This window comes from Opisthocomus hoazin, chromosome 27 (genome assembly GCF_030867145.1).
Source record: "Opisthocomus hoazin isolate bOpiHoa1 chromosome 27, bOpiHoa1.hap1, whole genome shotgun sequence".
Classification (NCBI taxonomy): domain Eukaryota; kingdom Metazoa; phylum Chordata; class Aves; order Opisthocomiformes; family Opisthocomidae; genus Opisthocomus; species Opisthocomus hoazin.
In genome coordinates, this window is record NC_134440.1 from 3922736 (window position 1) to 3938060 (window position 15325).

The 15325-nt window shown below is 41.3% G+C and overlaps 1 protein-coding gene across 10 annotated transcripts in view; it reads right to left on the reverse strand.

The window, feature by feature from the left end:
* Window positions 1-545: 545 nt before the first annotated feature.
* Window positions 546-15325, reverse strand: part of MYO9B (myosin IXB) — a 45091-nt gene continuing 30311 nt past the window's right edge. For 6 of the 10 annotated variants that reach the window (XM_075443995.1, XM_075443992.1, XM_075443993.1 and 3 more), the window contains 24 exons: window positions 15065-15145; window positions 14749-14859; window positions 14101-14223; window positions 13480-13629; window positions 13204-13370; window positions 11864-12814; window positions 11249-11315; window positions 10735-10865; window positions 9890-10044; window positions 9575-9765; window positions 9017-9115; window positions 8327-8503; window positions 7802-7843; window positions 7149-7260; window positions 6895-6965; window positions 6239-6431; window positions 5791-5919; window positions 5083-5188; window positions 4256-4387; window positions 3186-3309; window positions 2668-2715; window positions 2026-2165; window positions 1602-1729; window positions 546-1452 (listed from right to left, as the gene is read on the reverse strand). In XM_075443995.1, coding sequence (XP_075300110.1) covers window positions 1013-1452; window positions 1602-1729; window positions 2026-2165; window positions 2668-2715; window positions 3186-3309; window positions 4256-4387; window positions 5083-5188; window positions 5791-5919; window positions 6239-6431; window positions 6895-6965; window positions 7149-7260; window positions 7802-7843; window positions 8327-8503; window positions 9017-9115; window positions 9575-9765; window positions 9890-10044; window positions 10735-10865; window positions 11249-11315; window positions 11864-12814; window positions 13204-13370; window positions 13480-13629; window positions 14101-14223; window positions 14749-14859; window positions 15065-15145 — 4068 coding nt within the window. In that variant the 3' untranslated portion in view covers window positions 546-1012. Of the gene's footprint in view, window positions 1453-1589; window positions 1730-2025; window positions 2166-2667; window positions 2716-3185; window positions 3310-4255; window positions 4388-5082; window positions 5189-5790; window positions 5920-6238; window positions 6432-6894; window positions 6966-7148; window positions 7261-7801; window positions 7844-8326; window positions 8504-9016; window positions 9116-9574; window positions 9766-9889; window positions 10045-10734; window positions 10866-11248; window positions 11316-11863; window positions 12815-13203; window positions 13371-13479; window positions 13630-14100; window positions 14224-14748; window positions 14860-15064; window positions 15146-15325 lie in introns of all 10 variants that reach the window. The other 4 variants (XM_075443998.1, XM_075443996.1, XM_075443994.1 and 1 more) reach the window with 2 other exon arrangements.

Genomic DNA, 15325 nt, shown 5'->3' on the forward strand with positions numbered 1-15325 from the left:
TATTTAAAATAAAAACACCCCAAAACTAAACCGAAAAACCCTACACGCGTCCACAGAAGTGGCTGCTGCTCGGGGCCACTGTGCCAGTGCTGCGGTGGCATCACCCCAGCCAAAGGCAGCGACTGAGCCTGCCTGCGCCGTGCTCTTCCTTCGCTTGTGCATGGAGCTGGGCTGCCAGAGCAGGGGTTTCGGACCGCTTCGGCCCAGGGCTGGTGCAGAGCCTGCTGCTGCTGCTCCAACACGCTCTGTGTCTGACTGCAACTCGCCCTCGGGGGCCTCACCTCGCAGGTGTGAGGCTGGTGAGGATGAGGGAGCTCCACACAGCGCGAGCACGCAGCATGACGGCTCCGGGCTGGGTTCTACGTCTGCTCCGAGAGTGCCAGAACGCTCTGAGGTGACGCCCCGGGCTTGGCCGCAGGGCTTCCTCTGCGCAGAGGGCGATTCCCAGTGCTTTATGAAGTACTGACAACGATACGCGATTCCGATCAAAGGCTTCCTTCCGAAGAAATCGTTCATTAGACAAGACATTGATAAACTAACACGTGTATTTTTAAAAAGTGCAATGTATTAATAAACGTCTTTATATATAGTTTGGTCTCAGTTAAGGCTATTACAACATTAACAGTTCTGTAAACTGAACAGAAATTTGTCATAAAAACATAAAAAATATTAAGGCCACACACACTGACACAAACTCACTGTTGGTCCCACTGGAGTCCATTGTAAGGCAAATGGAAAAAGGCACGGCAGCGGAATTGGGGGACTCGTTTTTTTCCTGTACACTCAACCCATGTATTTTACTCATAAGTTTTACGCTCTTTCTTTGCAGGGTTTTAATTTAAAGTGAAGAATATCTGTTTTAAACAACCTTGCTTAACCCTTACAGCACTGTACATCTCCAGGCCGCCTTCCCAGCAGCCACTGGAAAGAACATGAACGAGTTCACAGCCTTCAAAGGGTTGAAGCCAAAGCTGCAGTCAACTTCAAAAAAAGTCCAGACAGCTTAAGTATTTCACTTCTCTACACAGGGAATGTGAGCGTAAGGGTCCGAAAACCTCCGTTTTACTTTTGCTGTTGGTTCGTATTCATCCAGAAGTTCCTGAGCATGGGCCATTGCAGACCCTTGTGCAATGTATACAGAGTGGATTTTATCAGTTCGCCTTGCTGGCTGCTCCCTTCGTCTCACCATCATTTGAGACTCTTCATTAGCCGAAATCCTGCCCTGGGATTCTGTACATTTGAAAATCCCAGGAGGAAGTTTTATATTTGCTGTTGGCATCACTGGAGTTCGACGGGGCACTTTAATCTTGGACAGTGTTGAAGATGATCGGTGTCTTGAAGCCAGGGGTGCAGAGGAAGACTTTGAAGAGGTTTGCAAAAGAGAAGGCACTTTGCAAATGTCTTTGGCAGGCATACTGGAGCTCTGAGCAGGGCAGTGTAATCCAATAATTGCTTTAAAGAAACAAGATACTTAGATACTGAAAGCATGCATAAAAACGTAACTTGATATAAGCGACTGTGCCCAGATAACATCTGGTCACCTGGCTGTATGCAGTGAAAGATGTAGAATAAAAAAAAACACACGCTACCTTAATACTGACCTTCGGTATCCATCCGTCCTGTTCTATCTTCAAGCAGGCTCTCTGTGCTTGCTGAGGTCTCAGAGTCTACATTTTCCTCATCAGAGCCTCGCTGATCAAGCTCAGGTAACCGGTAAGTTATATCTTCCCTGCATTGAAGCAGAGATTGTAACACTCTAGAAAGGCAATGTCTCCGATACAAGCAGCTTTATGCAGCAGATATTCAGAGGTAAACCTTCCTGCATGTAGTCATTAAATATTAATTCTCATGGTATTTTCTCTCTGCTAGTCCTTTCATTTTTCCTTTTCACCTTCATAAAGGCCTACAGAACATAATGAACTACATCATTCTGGATAAAAAGTATACTGCTTTACTATCTGTATTATCTCCAACTGCAAAGGGCGTGACCTACAGAGATAAAGGGTTTTCAAAGCTGTGACTTACTTTTCTTCTTTTATTGACTGTATGCGATCAATGAGAATCTCCTTTTCCCGGTTATCAGCTTCAGAAACTTCCTCTTCTTCATGCAGTGAGTCCAGTTCTGAGTTGCCACTGTCATTTCCTTTGACCTGTGAGCTTTTACTCTGCAAGACAAATTTGTGTGTTGCACTTAGTCGTAAGTAGCTACGCAAGTCTTGACTGTCTATTAGTTGCAAGGTGGAAGTCAAATCAGTAGGCCAAACGAAGGGCTGATGGAGCTGATGAAGAGCTGTTAGTGATCCACACAAATGTTTCAAAAGGTAATAGTAATTTTTCTATTCACCAGATTTCTGGTGTTTTGCTACCTTTTTCGAAGCACAGTAATTTGATTTGCCAGCCTTAGCTTAGCTGTAGTAGTCACTTATAAGTAACGTTATTACATCCAATACAAGTTACACGCACAATGTCTATAAAACACCAGAGTCATGACAGAACAGGTCAGCAGCCCTGCATGCAGTCTGGGGAGAAAGTTGCACCAATACATGCAGTCTCGATTGTTCCAAAGAGTATTAAAACCGAGTTACAATACATGTAGTGAGTATTTTAGTCATGCAGTATACCGTAAGAAAAAAAACCATGCACTTTTAACACAGGCAGTGTACATACCAGCATCCCCTCATAAGGGGAAGAAAACCCAAGTTTTACAGGCCAGAGCTAGAGAGAGATGAAGACCAAAGTTCACTATATGTGGCTTCTGATCAGACAGAGTTTTGTGGTTTTATAATCAGTACAACAAAAACAAAAGTGTATTCTTCCCAAACAGAATGCAGCACATTTTTGTCCACCATCCATCTCCGGAGTGAAGGAACTCCCTTGCCATGTAAGAGGCTCAGCAATCTTAGTTCTACTGATTGAATTATATAGGAACAGATTTTGGCCACTACAAGAACAAGATCCCCACCCCTGTGCCCTTCATTTATCAAACAGACTCCAGTGCAGCTGCATATTTAGCTCCTACCTACAGCTCTGGGCTAGTGCAAATGCCTTTTCTTCATATCTTGCAATTGATCTTTGACATACCAAATGGGATGGACAGGATAAATAAGTAGCACGCCTCCTCCCCGTTAATTGGTGGGATGCTTTCTGCTGGATGGTGTGGTTCTGTGGTTTATTTCAACACTTACCGTATTCTGCCGAAGCAATGAGAGTCGTCGGAAAGCGATGCTCTCAGCTGCTTCCAGCTGATTTATTTCATTCATTTTTATCTTGTACTTCCTTATCTGTTCCTTTATGAGCATCTCTACACACCTGGACAAAAGGGCAAGAGTTTATTGAGCAGCCTCATACTATAAAAGCTCTGGGGACAACCACGATGGGATGAAATGCCTCTCCTGGCTTGGGGACGTTTGATACACATGCACACGTGGATGATATGCAGTCAAAGCCTCCCGATGCATGCCTTACAAGGGGTAGCACTGCATGGTAACAGGGTGAAGAGCCCAACACGGCAAGCAAAACAGGAGAGACTGTTACAGGTAATGGCACACATTCTTCCTGGGATAACCAGAGCCTCTCACACTGACTGTACACAACAGTGGTAAGCAAACAGACAATACCATGGCTGCTAACTGCTTCTGATTCTTCTACCTATCTTCCCTGTGCTGGCACAGACTGGTAGATACAGAATAAGCCTGCAACCGCCCGAGAAAGAAGTTACAAAAAGCTGTCATTTTTCAAACTCTGTTTTCATTGGAGGTAGATATAAGGCCAGCCATGCAGTGAGGATGGCGAGGGGCACTCAGAGAGCCAGAGCTGCTGGACAGCAAGGAGAACAAGGAGGATCAAGGACAGAACCTTCTTCAATTCAAGGAATAACGCAGAAGAAGTTATCAGCCGTTTCCAAGTATGCAGGAAACAGTTAAATTCTATATCCTATCATTTATTATGGCTCGTATCTCAGCAAAATATATATGATTAGCATACCTCTCCCCCAAAAGATTATTTTGATGTAAAAGACAAACCTGATATTTAAGACTTGTAAGTCATCCTACTTTATGCTTTGTAAACTTGAGACAGATGGAAGGACTCAGAGAAGGGCATATAAATTGGCAGTACTAGCAGAGCCAGAATTTAGCAACTCTTAACCCTGAGATTCTCAGCTTGATGTGAATAAGGTTGTAACAAATGCAGGTAGTAGTACTGGCCTTCCACCATATTTCCAAGTTTTCCCTTACAGCAGACTGCTAAAACTTACATGGTTGTTTTTGAAACATCCTTCATGCTGGTTAAAGGGTCAGAAGTATCAGGACAACGCAAGAGGCATGGAGCAAAAACAATGGCCAAGGCATTGGGTGACATACGGTTGACATCTTCTATCAAAGCCACTCTGAAATTCAATGTTCATTAGAAAAAAAAAAAAATTAGGCAAACCTTGCTAGAATACAAGCAATCTGATCAAATTTTGCCCTAGTTCCCAAATAACATATAAGGAGGCCTCTGGGGTACTAAGTATGCACAGCAGTTCAAAGAAGCATTTTAAAATGATTTCACACCTACTAAGCAGACAAAGTTTCATGCGTTAGAAAAAGGCACAGGAAGCCACCCAGGTTAAGCTAGTTTGACAGTCTTTCAAAGTATGTCTGGTGATTCAGGTCCTCCTCTTTAAAAAACCCTTTTCCATGTGTTCAGAGGACCACTCAGAAAATTCTCAAGCTTCTTGGATAAGAGCAGCCCCTTTACCAGTACCATTTATCCCTGCTGCCAAGATAGGTGTGTTCATAATCCTTACGCAGTCCCTACCAAGTACGCTAACATCCTCAGCTCACTCTGTACCCATCCATATAAATCCTCGTGTTCAGACGACTCACCAGTTCTTTCATATCTACATTTTGTTCAAAGTTGTTCTTACCCGATTTTATATAAATACACCAGATGACTGAAGTAACCACGCGCTGGTTTTAAGCACAACTATCAGCACGATCCCTACACTGACACTCAAGCTGTTTAAGTTTTTAGAAAGCTTCCAAGATGGACTCAAAAAAGTCACATGGAATTTCTCTCCAAAGTAATTAAACTCATTACTTGACCAGATGGAAGATGAGTCGCTCCAAGGTGTTATGATTTGCTTGCGGAAGCTGTTCAAGGACACTGTAAATGGCACAGAGTTGCTCCTGTTTTTCTGGTAGTTCTGCACAAGGGGAGAAACACAGGATCGTAATTGCTGTGCAACGCTAGTGGAAAGCCGTCAAGCACTTTCCGACATTGTCTCAAACCGTCTACAACAGACAAAGGTTAAATTCTTAGAAGCCACACTGTCATTTCATTTACCAATTGTTATAACTGGATGTTAAGAGATTCCCTCATGGCACTGCAGTTTTCCTGCTTTTTCAGCTGCTGTTATTAGCAACAATCAAGTGACACACCAAGATCTCAACAATATTTAGGGTGCCTTACTCCCACTGAAGTGAAATGAATCTAAATATTTGAGCTATCTGCTAGCTAGATCTGGTCCAGAATATCAAGGAGAACTAAAAAACTGTACGATGGGAAACCTATTCACATGCTTGCTGTTTTTAGAAAGGACAGTTGTATAGTGACACTATGCTACAAAAAAAGGAATCCTAAAGCAAGGCCAAGTGAGCTAGAGGAGAAATTACCTCTTATATAAAAATGTCTAAAATCATTGCTGGAAAAAAGCTGTTTAGCCAACATGAGCATCTTAGAGGTTCTTTTCCCTAGGATGTAGTAAGTCAAAGAAAAAACATTGCTTCAAATATTACTAAAACTTACCTACAGCTCGGAGAAAATCATTGTACTGCGCAGATGTCATTAGTGGATCTGGTAATTCCCGTAGCCACTGCTTAAGGATCCCCGTAATAGTGTGAATAGGGTAATTCTCCAGTTTCACTGAGTTCGGATCTGAAAAGAAGTATTCAATTTAGAGCAGTTAATTCCTTTAACATACACAATGGGACCCCAAAGAAATAAGATTAGAAACACTCAAATCTCCTGTTCAAAGTGCCCAAGTGGCAACTCCGAAGAAAAAAAAAAGTCTGCTGATAGTCATTGATATGTATTAAGTACCTTTTTCCAGCCAACAAAAATAATACAGCCTGCACGGCCAGCAAAAAGCTGTTTTTAAAACACTAAAAAGTGCAGATACCTTCAGACAGAAAATAATTGCAGGGAAAACTGATACCGTGCAAGTAAGTCAAAAAGGTGGGCAACACTGCCTGACCTGCTTGCAGCAACTGTTTCAGCTCCTTCATACGATTTGCTGATCCCGACTTCCTGTAAATGCCTTCTGTGTAGAGGCCGTGCATCTCCACATACTCTAGCAACTTCTCCATGACAACGGGGACTGAATTTCTCTCACTGGTCAGGGAACTCACGCACACTCCAAAATGACGTGGTTCTGCGTCCTGTTCATTCTGGAATTGATACAGGTCAAGCACTGTGAATATCTGTTCCCAGGCTAGAAAATGCCATTGTTTAATGCTACAATTAGCTTATGCCTCCAGAAACAAAAGCCAAGTGTTTTATTTTAGCTTCCTACAAGCCTTTGACCGTAACACAGATTTCCTGAGCTGCAGCAATAAAGAAACTTTATTGTACACATCAAAGGATTTCTTTAACAGTTCGTCCAGTACAGCACACATACTCTTAAGGAGGAGTTCCCAAATTAGCTCGAGTATCCCCTTTTAGCAAAATGTTCTGCTTCTGCAACTGCAGGCCCTGGCTCTGACTATATGCAGGCAGAGAAGGGAACCGTTTAAGCAGCTTTTACTCAGTGCCTGGACACCCACTGTTCATTTGCTGAGAAAAAAAGGCAGCATTTTGCATGCATGACTCGTAGTATCTCTGTACCGCATATCCCAGATCTACAGTTCTTACCTTTTTTCCACAGGATGTGCAGCTGCTCTGTATTTTGGACATGCATTTCTTGTGACAAGTCAACTTGCAAACTAGAGAGAGGAGCAATTGTTACAAACATTCCAAATCACATGAGAATGCTAAGTATCTTGTCTTCTTCACTTACTATATAACCTGCATGTACTGTTCAGTAAGCTCCATCTGTACCAGCCAAAGTTACAAGCAATCTGCACATAGTTTAAACTAAGTGGCAAGACTGAGGTGTTTTTACTTACCACTGCAGAGACAGGCCTTTTCCATGGGCCAGATGTAGGATGAGCAGTGTTCACATGATTGCCGTATGCTCACTTGGTAGTTTATGAACACGTGGCCATTGTGTTCTTCAACCTGGTGGGAGACAGGAAGAAAGTAACGGATTTTTTTTGCCTTTTAAAATTATTATTATTTTTATTAAAAGTGTCTAGCCTATCTTAGATTTTTCCATTTTTATTTTTCAATTACACCTGATGGCTTTGACCTTGAAACCAAATTTCACCCTATCTTCAGGTAGTTTGGTTTGCTGGGTCATTTCATAATTGACTGGCCACCTTGGTTAATGTTCAGTGTAATACAATCGCTATAGTTTGTTACTATATTTGGTAGTTGCTTTCCTTTAACCAGTCCGATTATTGAGAAAGCCATTAGGTTCTAAAAGATGCTGTGGACAAGCCAGAAAGTGCTAGAGTACCACCCATCCCTGCATATGAAGATCTCTGATTTATGGAACACAGTTCTACATTGTGTCACATCTTCATAGAAGAGGTAAGTGATTTAGCATGCAAATAAAACAGAACTTCAGTACAAAATGAAGCTCTTTGAAGAATGTTTTTCTCTGTGTTCTGTGAGTGCAGCTGAAGACTTAGATTATTGCAAAAAGAAAAGTACTTACTGCACGATCTTGTTTTCGTTTCTTCTTCTGGGCTTTGGTTTGCTGCAGTGGAGTACAGAACTGACATTAGTCTTTGAAATTCAGACATTCCATTCTCTCTTTTTTTTTTTCCTCCTATTCAGTTTCCCAGACTCCACCTTCAGACATCTGAGACACTACACTGCAGCTTCAGCTTGGTATGCGGGTTGTCTGAGCTCACACTGTCAACTTCCTAAAAATCAGCTGAGCTCACTGCCTGATGACAAAGTAATTCCATCGATAAAACGTTCAGAGAACTCTTAAGTTTTCACCACAGAAAATGAGCAAATGTTTTAAGATTCTGAAAATATTAAGAGCAAGTTAAATAGCGAAAAGTTTCAGAAAGGTGTATCAGCATCCAGAATTTGTTGCACGCACGATTCATGTTGGAAAGTGTTTCCCAAATAATGAAGAAAGCTATGGAAAAGCTTTCCGAGGTAACACAGGTTCCTTATCCTAAGAGAGTAACATTGTTTAACCATGCCATAAGCCTGTAAAAGAGTATACCTTGGGCTGCTCAGACTCCTCTTTTTTTGTATATCCTCTGATGAATTCATCCAGAAGGGACTGGAAGAGATTCAAAACCAGCTTCACTTCTTTCTCTTCCCCTTTTTTGGTCAGATTTGTAACTAGAAGCTGGTAATTTTCCACCAGATCTTTGTAGCCAACATGGATTTGCCCATTCTAGAGAAAGAACAAATATTGTTCAGAAGACAGTCTTTCTGGATACAGTTGAGACAGTTTCATATCTTTATGTGTTTAAGTTCAGAGGTGAGAAAGCATGCTCACCATTAAAGTAAAAGATAACAGCCCACGACAGAAAGTTAACACGCTTCCCTACTACCCTGTAGAAGGGCACTTGGCTGAGACAAGGCAGTGCCGGAAGAATACTGGAAAAGCTATTGGCACCTCTCTCTGGTGTTTAAACGCAGCAACTTGAATAGGCTGAAGACAGCAAAATCCATCCATTTCTAAAAATAAGTTACAGCTGAGTGAATGAGAAAAGGGAAGCAAAACAGTCTGCTTAAGATTACAGCAGAATTGTTAAGTGTTCTTTTCCAAGCCTAACATTCAGCTTTGAATTCTATGCTAACAAATGCTGAATTGCTGTGTTAAAGAGCTGCAGGTCAAGCATTTAAACTGCAGGATTCCTTCATTACCTCCCAACTTTTCACTTTATTGAGACTTACTACTTACAGGAGCAGAGTACATGGTCTTGATGTTTCCTCTAAACTTCTCTGTGGCTTCAAAAAACAAGCATTCAACACCAGACTTCTGGGAGCGCAAGTCATTGATCTAGAAGGCAAATACATCTGCATCAAATTTCATTAAAAAAAGAACATCCAACCAGTGTTAAATTTCAGTCACTGGGCTTAATCATCTACAACCATTCAAATAATTTAAAATAACATTTCTCAATGCACTGTGATGATCCAGAAATAGGAGTCAGGTAGCTAGGCTCTAGAGAACTCTCTCTATTTCCTTACAACTCATGCTTTTTTTTTTTTTAATACAACTTGTATTTGTAAACAAATGAAGAACTCGCATGAATGCCACCAGGGCTTAACGTAATGCATTCAGAGACTTAAAAGAAGGAATAGGAAGGGCCTTAATACAGACATAATTTTGTCAACCTATCAAATCAGCTCCCCTTTGCTTTAAATAGTAATATAAATTTGCACCTAGAAAACTAGTCTTTAAAATTCCACACAGTGATCATAGACCTGAATTTTATCATAGTTGAGTGCCTTTTACCTTGTTCAGGAGGAACTCATCAAGATGTTTCAGTTCATTGGCATTTGCAATCTCACGGACCATGGAAGCTCGCCAATTCTGAGACACACTTGAGATCTTGCTGATCTTTATAGTACGGTTCTTCTTTGTTTTACTGCTCTCTTTCACATGGCGCTCCCCTGCCTGGAGGCGACTTGCCTGTCCAGAAGCAGCTGGAAAAGAAGTTAATTTGTGTATCAAATCAGAAAGACTGAAATCTGTAGTATTTGTTTCCATGCAAAACATTATAGAAAAGAGGGATATTAGCAAGCTGGGGATTAAGTCACAGAAACTCACCTTCTGAAACTTTCTGGGTTCCTCCTGTTTCTGGAAAGAGGACACAAGATACAAGGGAGAGACCACCTTCATCAATCACATCAGGACTCTCCTTTGGTATTTTCTTATCTGGCTTCTTCCCCAAAAGTCTACGCAAAGGACTTTTAAAAGCAGACCTGAACATAAAAGCAGACACAAGTTTGTCACATTAGTAATGGAAGCTGGCTCTACTACAAGAAAAGGCTCTTTTACAGTACAGCTAACATCCACAATAGGATTAACCTCTATTGTGAGTATTTCCTCAGAAGTCCAACCTGCAGAAAAACTGAGCAGCACAAAAAAGGAAAGACAGTCTGAGAGCACAGCTGGACATCCTTGTATTTACTAGATTAGGGTACTACCTTCAACACACACAACACATCACACATCCAAGACATCGTCTCTGGCTCAGGAAGTCCCCGAGTTGCAGAACGCCACAAACTGGAGGAGCAGGCCAGGGAAACAGCATCACATGCTTTCTGGGTTCTTAAGCTTTTGTCTCAGTGTCCTACTTCTGAGTCTGGATGACAGTATACTACACGAATCTTTGATCTAAGCCTGTATGGTAGTTCTTATGTTAAAAAGAACCAGTTCAAAGATGAGTGTTATGCAAGAAGCAGAGAATGTGTTCCTCAACAGGGTCAGATATCATGCTTATATCAACATGAAGATCAAGTCAATGAACAACACAGCCACTCACGTAGCTCATGTCAACACGTGTGTCTCCACAATCACACTCTAAAGATGCCCAATTCAAGTACTGGTAGAAAAACTCCTTTTTTTTCCCATTTTCTTAAAGACAGGCCAGTCACACACAGAATACATACTTGGCATCTATCTGCTGACTTGCTGACTGCATGGAAACAGCTGCATCAGAGGTAGGTAAGAGGTCACTGGGCTTCTTTTGCACAGGATATTTCTTATTGCCTTTTTCTTCTTCTATCGTATCTGGTGATTGCTACAGTACAGAGGAGGAGTCAAATAACTACATATTGAGTGAAATAGATTATTTAAATCGTTTGAAGAACCAGAATGGTAGAAAAAAGTTTGCATCATCAAGACAAAACACTTTATCCAATAGATACTACCTTACTAATATAAGACCTAAGCATATTTAATGCTTTAATCAAGGGTTCATTTAATAAAAATCCAGTTTTCAAATTGCTGTACAATATTTGCTAATGAAATTTTTTACATGGATATCAAGCCATAAAAACAAAACCAAAAAAAAATCTGAGGTGAACACAAGCACACAGAACACACTATACAAATATTAAAGATTTGTGAATAATTGGCTAAACAAGGATAACAATGTGTAAATATGCACAATAGCACCAGTACCTGATTCATGGCAACAGAGTGGGCAAGTGTTGAGAGATCACTTAATGAAGATGAACTCCCCTTCTTTCTGCAATGTCACAAAATTAGTTTCAGATTACATATTTTATAGAAGTCTGTAGCCTCTTAATATTTAACACCTTTTAAATAATCCACATATCAATGTTAGAATCAAGAGAGGATTCTGATCAACTCTTGCAACTCACTTTTAAATGCGAAATGTGCTGAAGAAGTAAAAAAATGAGTAAGATTTCCTGCCGTATCAGAGGGATGATGCTTGCAAACTGCAGGTCACTAAAACCTTGTTTTCAATGGACAAAAGACACATGAAAATAAACTCACTACTTTAACTAAACACTACTTTAACTAAAGCCCTGACTCTCCAATTTGAATTCAGCAAGGCAGGCTTTGTATCGTTTGATAGCTTCTGAAAACATTCTACCCATACAGATTCAACTGCAGGACTGGGAGCCAAGAAAAAGCAGCAGTTGTTCATAGTTCTATTTTCTCCCATAATATGTCCAGATGGACAGGCTATCAGGAGCTCTCCACCTATTTTTAAATATTACAAACATGTGTTTTCTGAAAAAGTCAAAGTAATTAGGAAGCTGCCCTTACTCTAGCTGATCCTGAGGAGACTTATCCGCACGTGTTCTTTCATCCAAAGACTGACTCAGCATATCATTCTGACTGGCATCAGACTGTCTCTTTCCTTTCCACTTCTCTCTCTTGTACTTTAGCTTCCCCGGGTCATCCACGTATCTCTGGATTGCGGAAGAAGTGGGACTCTCCAGATCTTTGGTTGCCCTCTGGACAAGACGTTTGTTCTTATCTGCCCAGCATTCAGCTTGAGTTTGAAAGCTCCCAGTAGCAGACAGCGTATTATGGAGATTCAGTGCAAGATTTGTCGGCCTTTCAGGGCAGGTAAAGCTTTGGCTGCCTTTTATCTGGTTATTTTGATTCCCTTGTGTTTTCATTCTATCAACTGCCTTATCATCTGCTTCCAATACAGGTGGTTGCTCAGGAACAGAACCGCTTTCTTTTATCTCGCTTGATGGTGCTGGGTCTGAAAGAGTTTTTCCTTCACTTGGACTTCTCTCTCCCTCACTGCTTCCTTGAAGGGCAGCATCTTGTGCTGTGGATTTCTTTGGCACTGGCACAGTTTCCAGGGCCTCTTCAAAAGAGGTTTGTTCCTCGTGGCAAAGTGAAGATGACCCTTCGAAGGCAAACAGGACATGCTTATTCTGTAACTCGTTATGTTCCAGCCCCCTCTGCCGGCGAGATTCCCGTTTCTCCCGGCTGTTCGTCACTTTCTCGGAGCCCTCAGTCACGTTCTTCTGGGGTAATGTGGCTTTTTCAGATGAGCTCACGTTTTCTGCTTGCTCATTTGGAGTGTGATCTCTGTCCCCAACAACTTGATCGAGCTCTGACTTGTGTTTGACAGGCAACTGATCCATTGCCAGTTCACTGCGCTCGTCCTTGCTCATATCGTTCTCTCTGTCTTGATCTTCCTGCATTGCGCTCTGCTTTTCTTCAGCTTTCTGCTTTTCTACAGCCATTTTCTGAAATCTGTTAAGAATTTGCAAGGTGAAAAGACCAATATTTAAATGTACAGCATTCAAGAAAAGTACCCAACTGTTTAAATGCAGACTAAACAGCAATACAGACACAAAGTACAGATACACTTATAGCCCCAGTATGACGGCATGGAGGTCTGCTTATCAGGACTGGCATGCATTGGCGCAGCTCAGCTGAATAATGCTCAAGTCCCAAGCGCTTAACCAGTTTCCACACACCACTAGCCATTTGTTACTGACTGCAGCATCACATGGTAATAACTATCTTTAAGTTGTTTACTAAGTCAAGATATCACACAGAAACTAAGCTTGGCAGGTGAAGCCACGTAACTAAGTGGTCAAAACGCATGTTTGCTTATCACATGGCTCCTCTTCCTTTACCTCTTACGCTGTAGATGCCCTCTGACCATGGCTTGCAGGAGACAAATTCTCCTCTTCTGCTGAAGGTAGCATTTTCGCTCCCTGTAACTTCGCCATGCTGACTGAATATAAATGGCAGCATTATTCCTCTGCAGTGCCATCCTAACACAACGGGAACGCCAGCAAGCCTTAAGAAGAGAGATTTCTGAAGTAAGGGAGGGGGTACTTCAAGGTGGGGAGTGTTATCTGAGGGGGTTTGTGTGTTAAAAGAAGAAAATTGGCAATTCTCGAAGATACCTGTAAAACAATGGCTGCCTGCCTTGTTCTGAGAAAGCGTCTCCTTTCTAAAACCATCCTGAGCCAGCTCTGAAGCAGAATGATTTTCCTCATCACTTCTTTGTGTAGTGTATCCTGTAGCATCTGCCGTTCAGCCTCTTTCATAAAAATCTGCTCAGTTAAAGAAAAGTTCATCAACAAACAGTTAATAGAAGCCTTTCAGCCCCCACTGGAGGCATCTCCACAAGCTGAAAAATAAGAATGGTCTTATTAGCTGACAGCAATTAGCTTTTGGTTTACCAAATCTCAGTGTTTAGATTCTAAAACATACAACTGTACTCACAGCCTTCAAATCGTAGAACCCTTCTAAAATGAAAACATTGACCTGTTTGACAAATGCCAATAGCAACAATTCCCCAAAAGTCATATCCACACAACACAGACTCGTTCTATATTGCAAGATCACAGGTTGGCATCAAAAGCCATGAGGCTGCTACTTAACGTCTGTGTCAACATTTACAAAAGCAGAAATAGCTAATTTAAATACAAAATGCAGAAGACAGCAATGCCCTTAAATGAACTATACTAGATTTTGCAGTGTACATCAGTGTTTCTTACTGGCTTACAGAAAGTGTCACAGACCTTGGTCATCCCTATTTGATAGTAGTTTTCATTCAGTTTTAGTTTATTCAGATAAACACAGATGTCTTCCTTAGAGGCTTTGGCATTTTTGGGCAGTAACACCTGAAACTGGTCTATGAATTCCTGTGAAAAGCAGACAGCAAGAGATCAAAGTTAGAAGGCAATTCACAAGTTTAGAGTTCTAACTAGATTTCTAAAAGTTAAGACATCTGAGCTATTGGGGTTTGAAAGTCCTTATTCTTCACTCTGAATTGAGCTATTTTTTCCTATTCTGTAAAATGCAGGCATTATTCAGCCTCTAATGGTAAAGATCACCTATATGTGATCTATAAAGCTACATGCACAGAGTATTTTATAGAAAACTAATTCACATACAGAGACAGTGATGTGCAGCACCGATTGCTTATACAGCACTCAGAATGCTTTCCTTCATGCAACAAGTAGAACAACTTACTGGTAGATGACTCGCACAATGGTTTCAACTACAACTTGTTACCACGCGGGCTCTGTCACAACTGCAGTGAATTTTTACAGTTTATCCCAAGTGCTCATGAGATTCACGTGAAGAGAGACCCAAAAGACTCTGAAGCAACATGTGTTCTTCCAAAAGAGCAGATATTTCTGAAAGCATAATTCACCTCCACATACCTGGAACGTATATTTGGCGCTGTAGCCAGATCTTCTGATTCGCACAGTTTCTAGCATGCCAGTGTATCTTAACTGTTGAAGCACCAAGTTTTCATCAAAAAGCATCTCTTTCTGAAAAAGATCAGCAGTCAACAGCTAATAAATGCCTGAAGAGTCCTATTTCTGTCCAGCAGAAAAAGCACATTCTGTTTTCACACCTTAATTAGCTTTCACCTTCATACAGAATGACGGTGAACAAGTCAAAGAGATATATTACAGGGCTAGAAGGCTTGGATGCTCAGCAGCCAGATCAGCTCAGCTCTTCCGGCAGTCTTACCTTCTCAGCATTGGAGCGGATGCAACGGATGAAGAACGGCTCAGCTTTACCCAGTGTCTCCAGTAACTTATTAAGTGAAGTCTGAAATTAAATATTCAGAAACATTTTTTCCTTCAGATACCAGCAATGTGAGTTGCATTTGACAGCAGTACAGCTTCTTGCTCAGAAATAATGCTCTTTCAGGTCTGATGGCTATACAAATCCTATTTCACCCAATATGGGGGTTCTCCCGTACTGCACAGCAGATCCCTGTATTTGTTT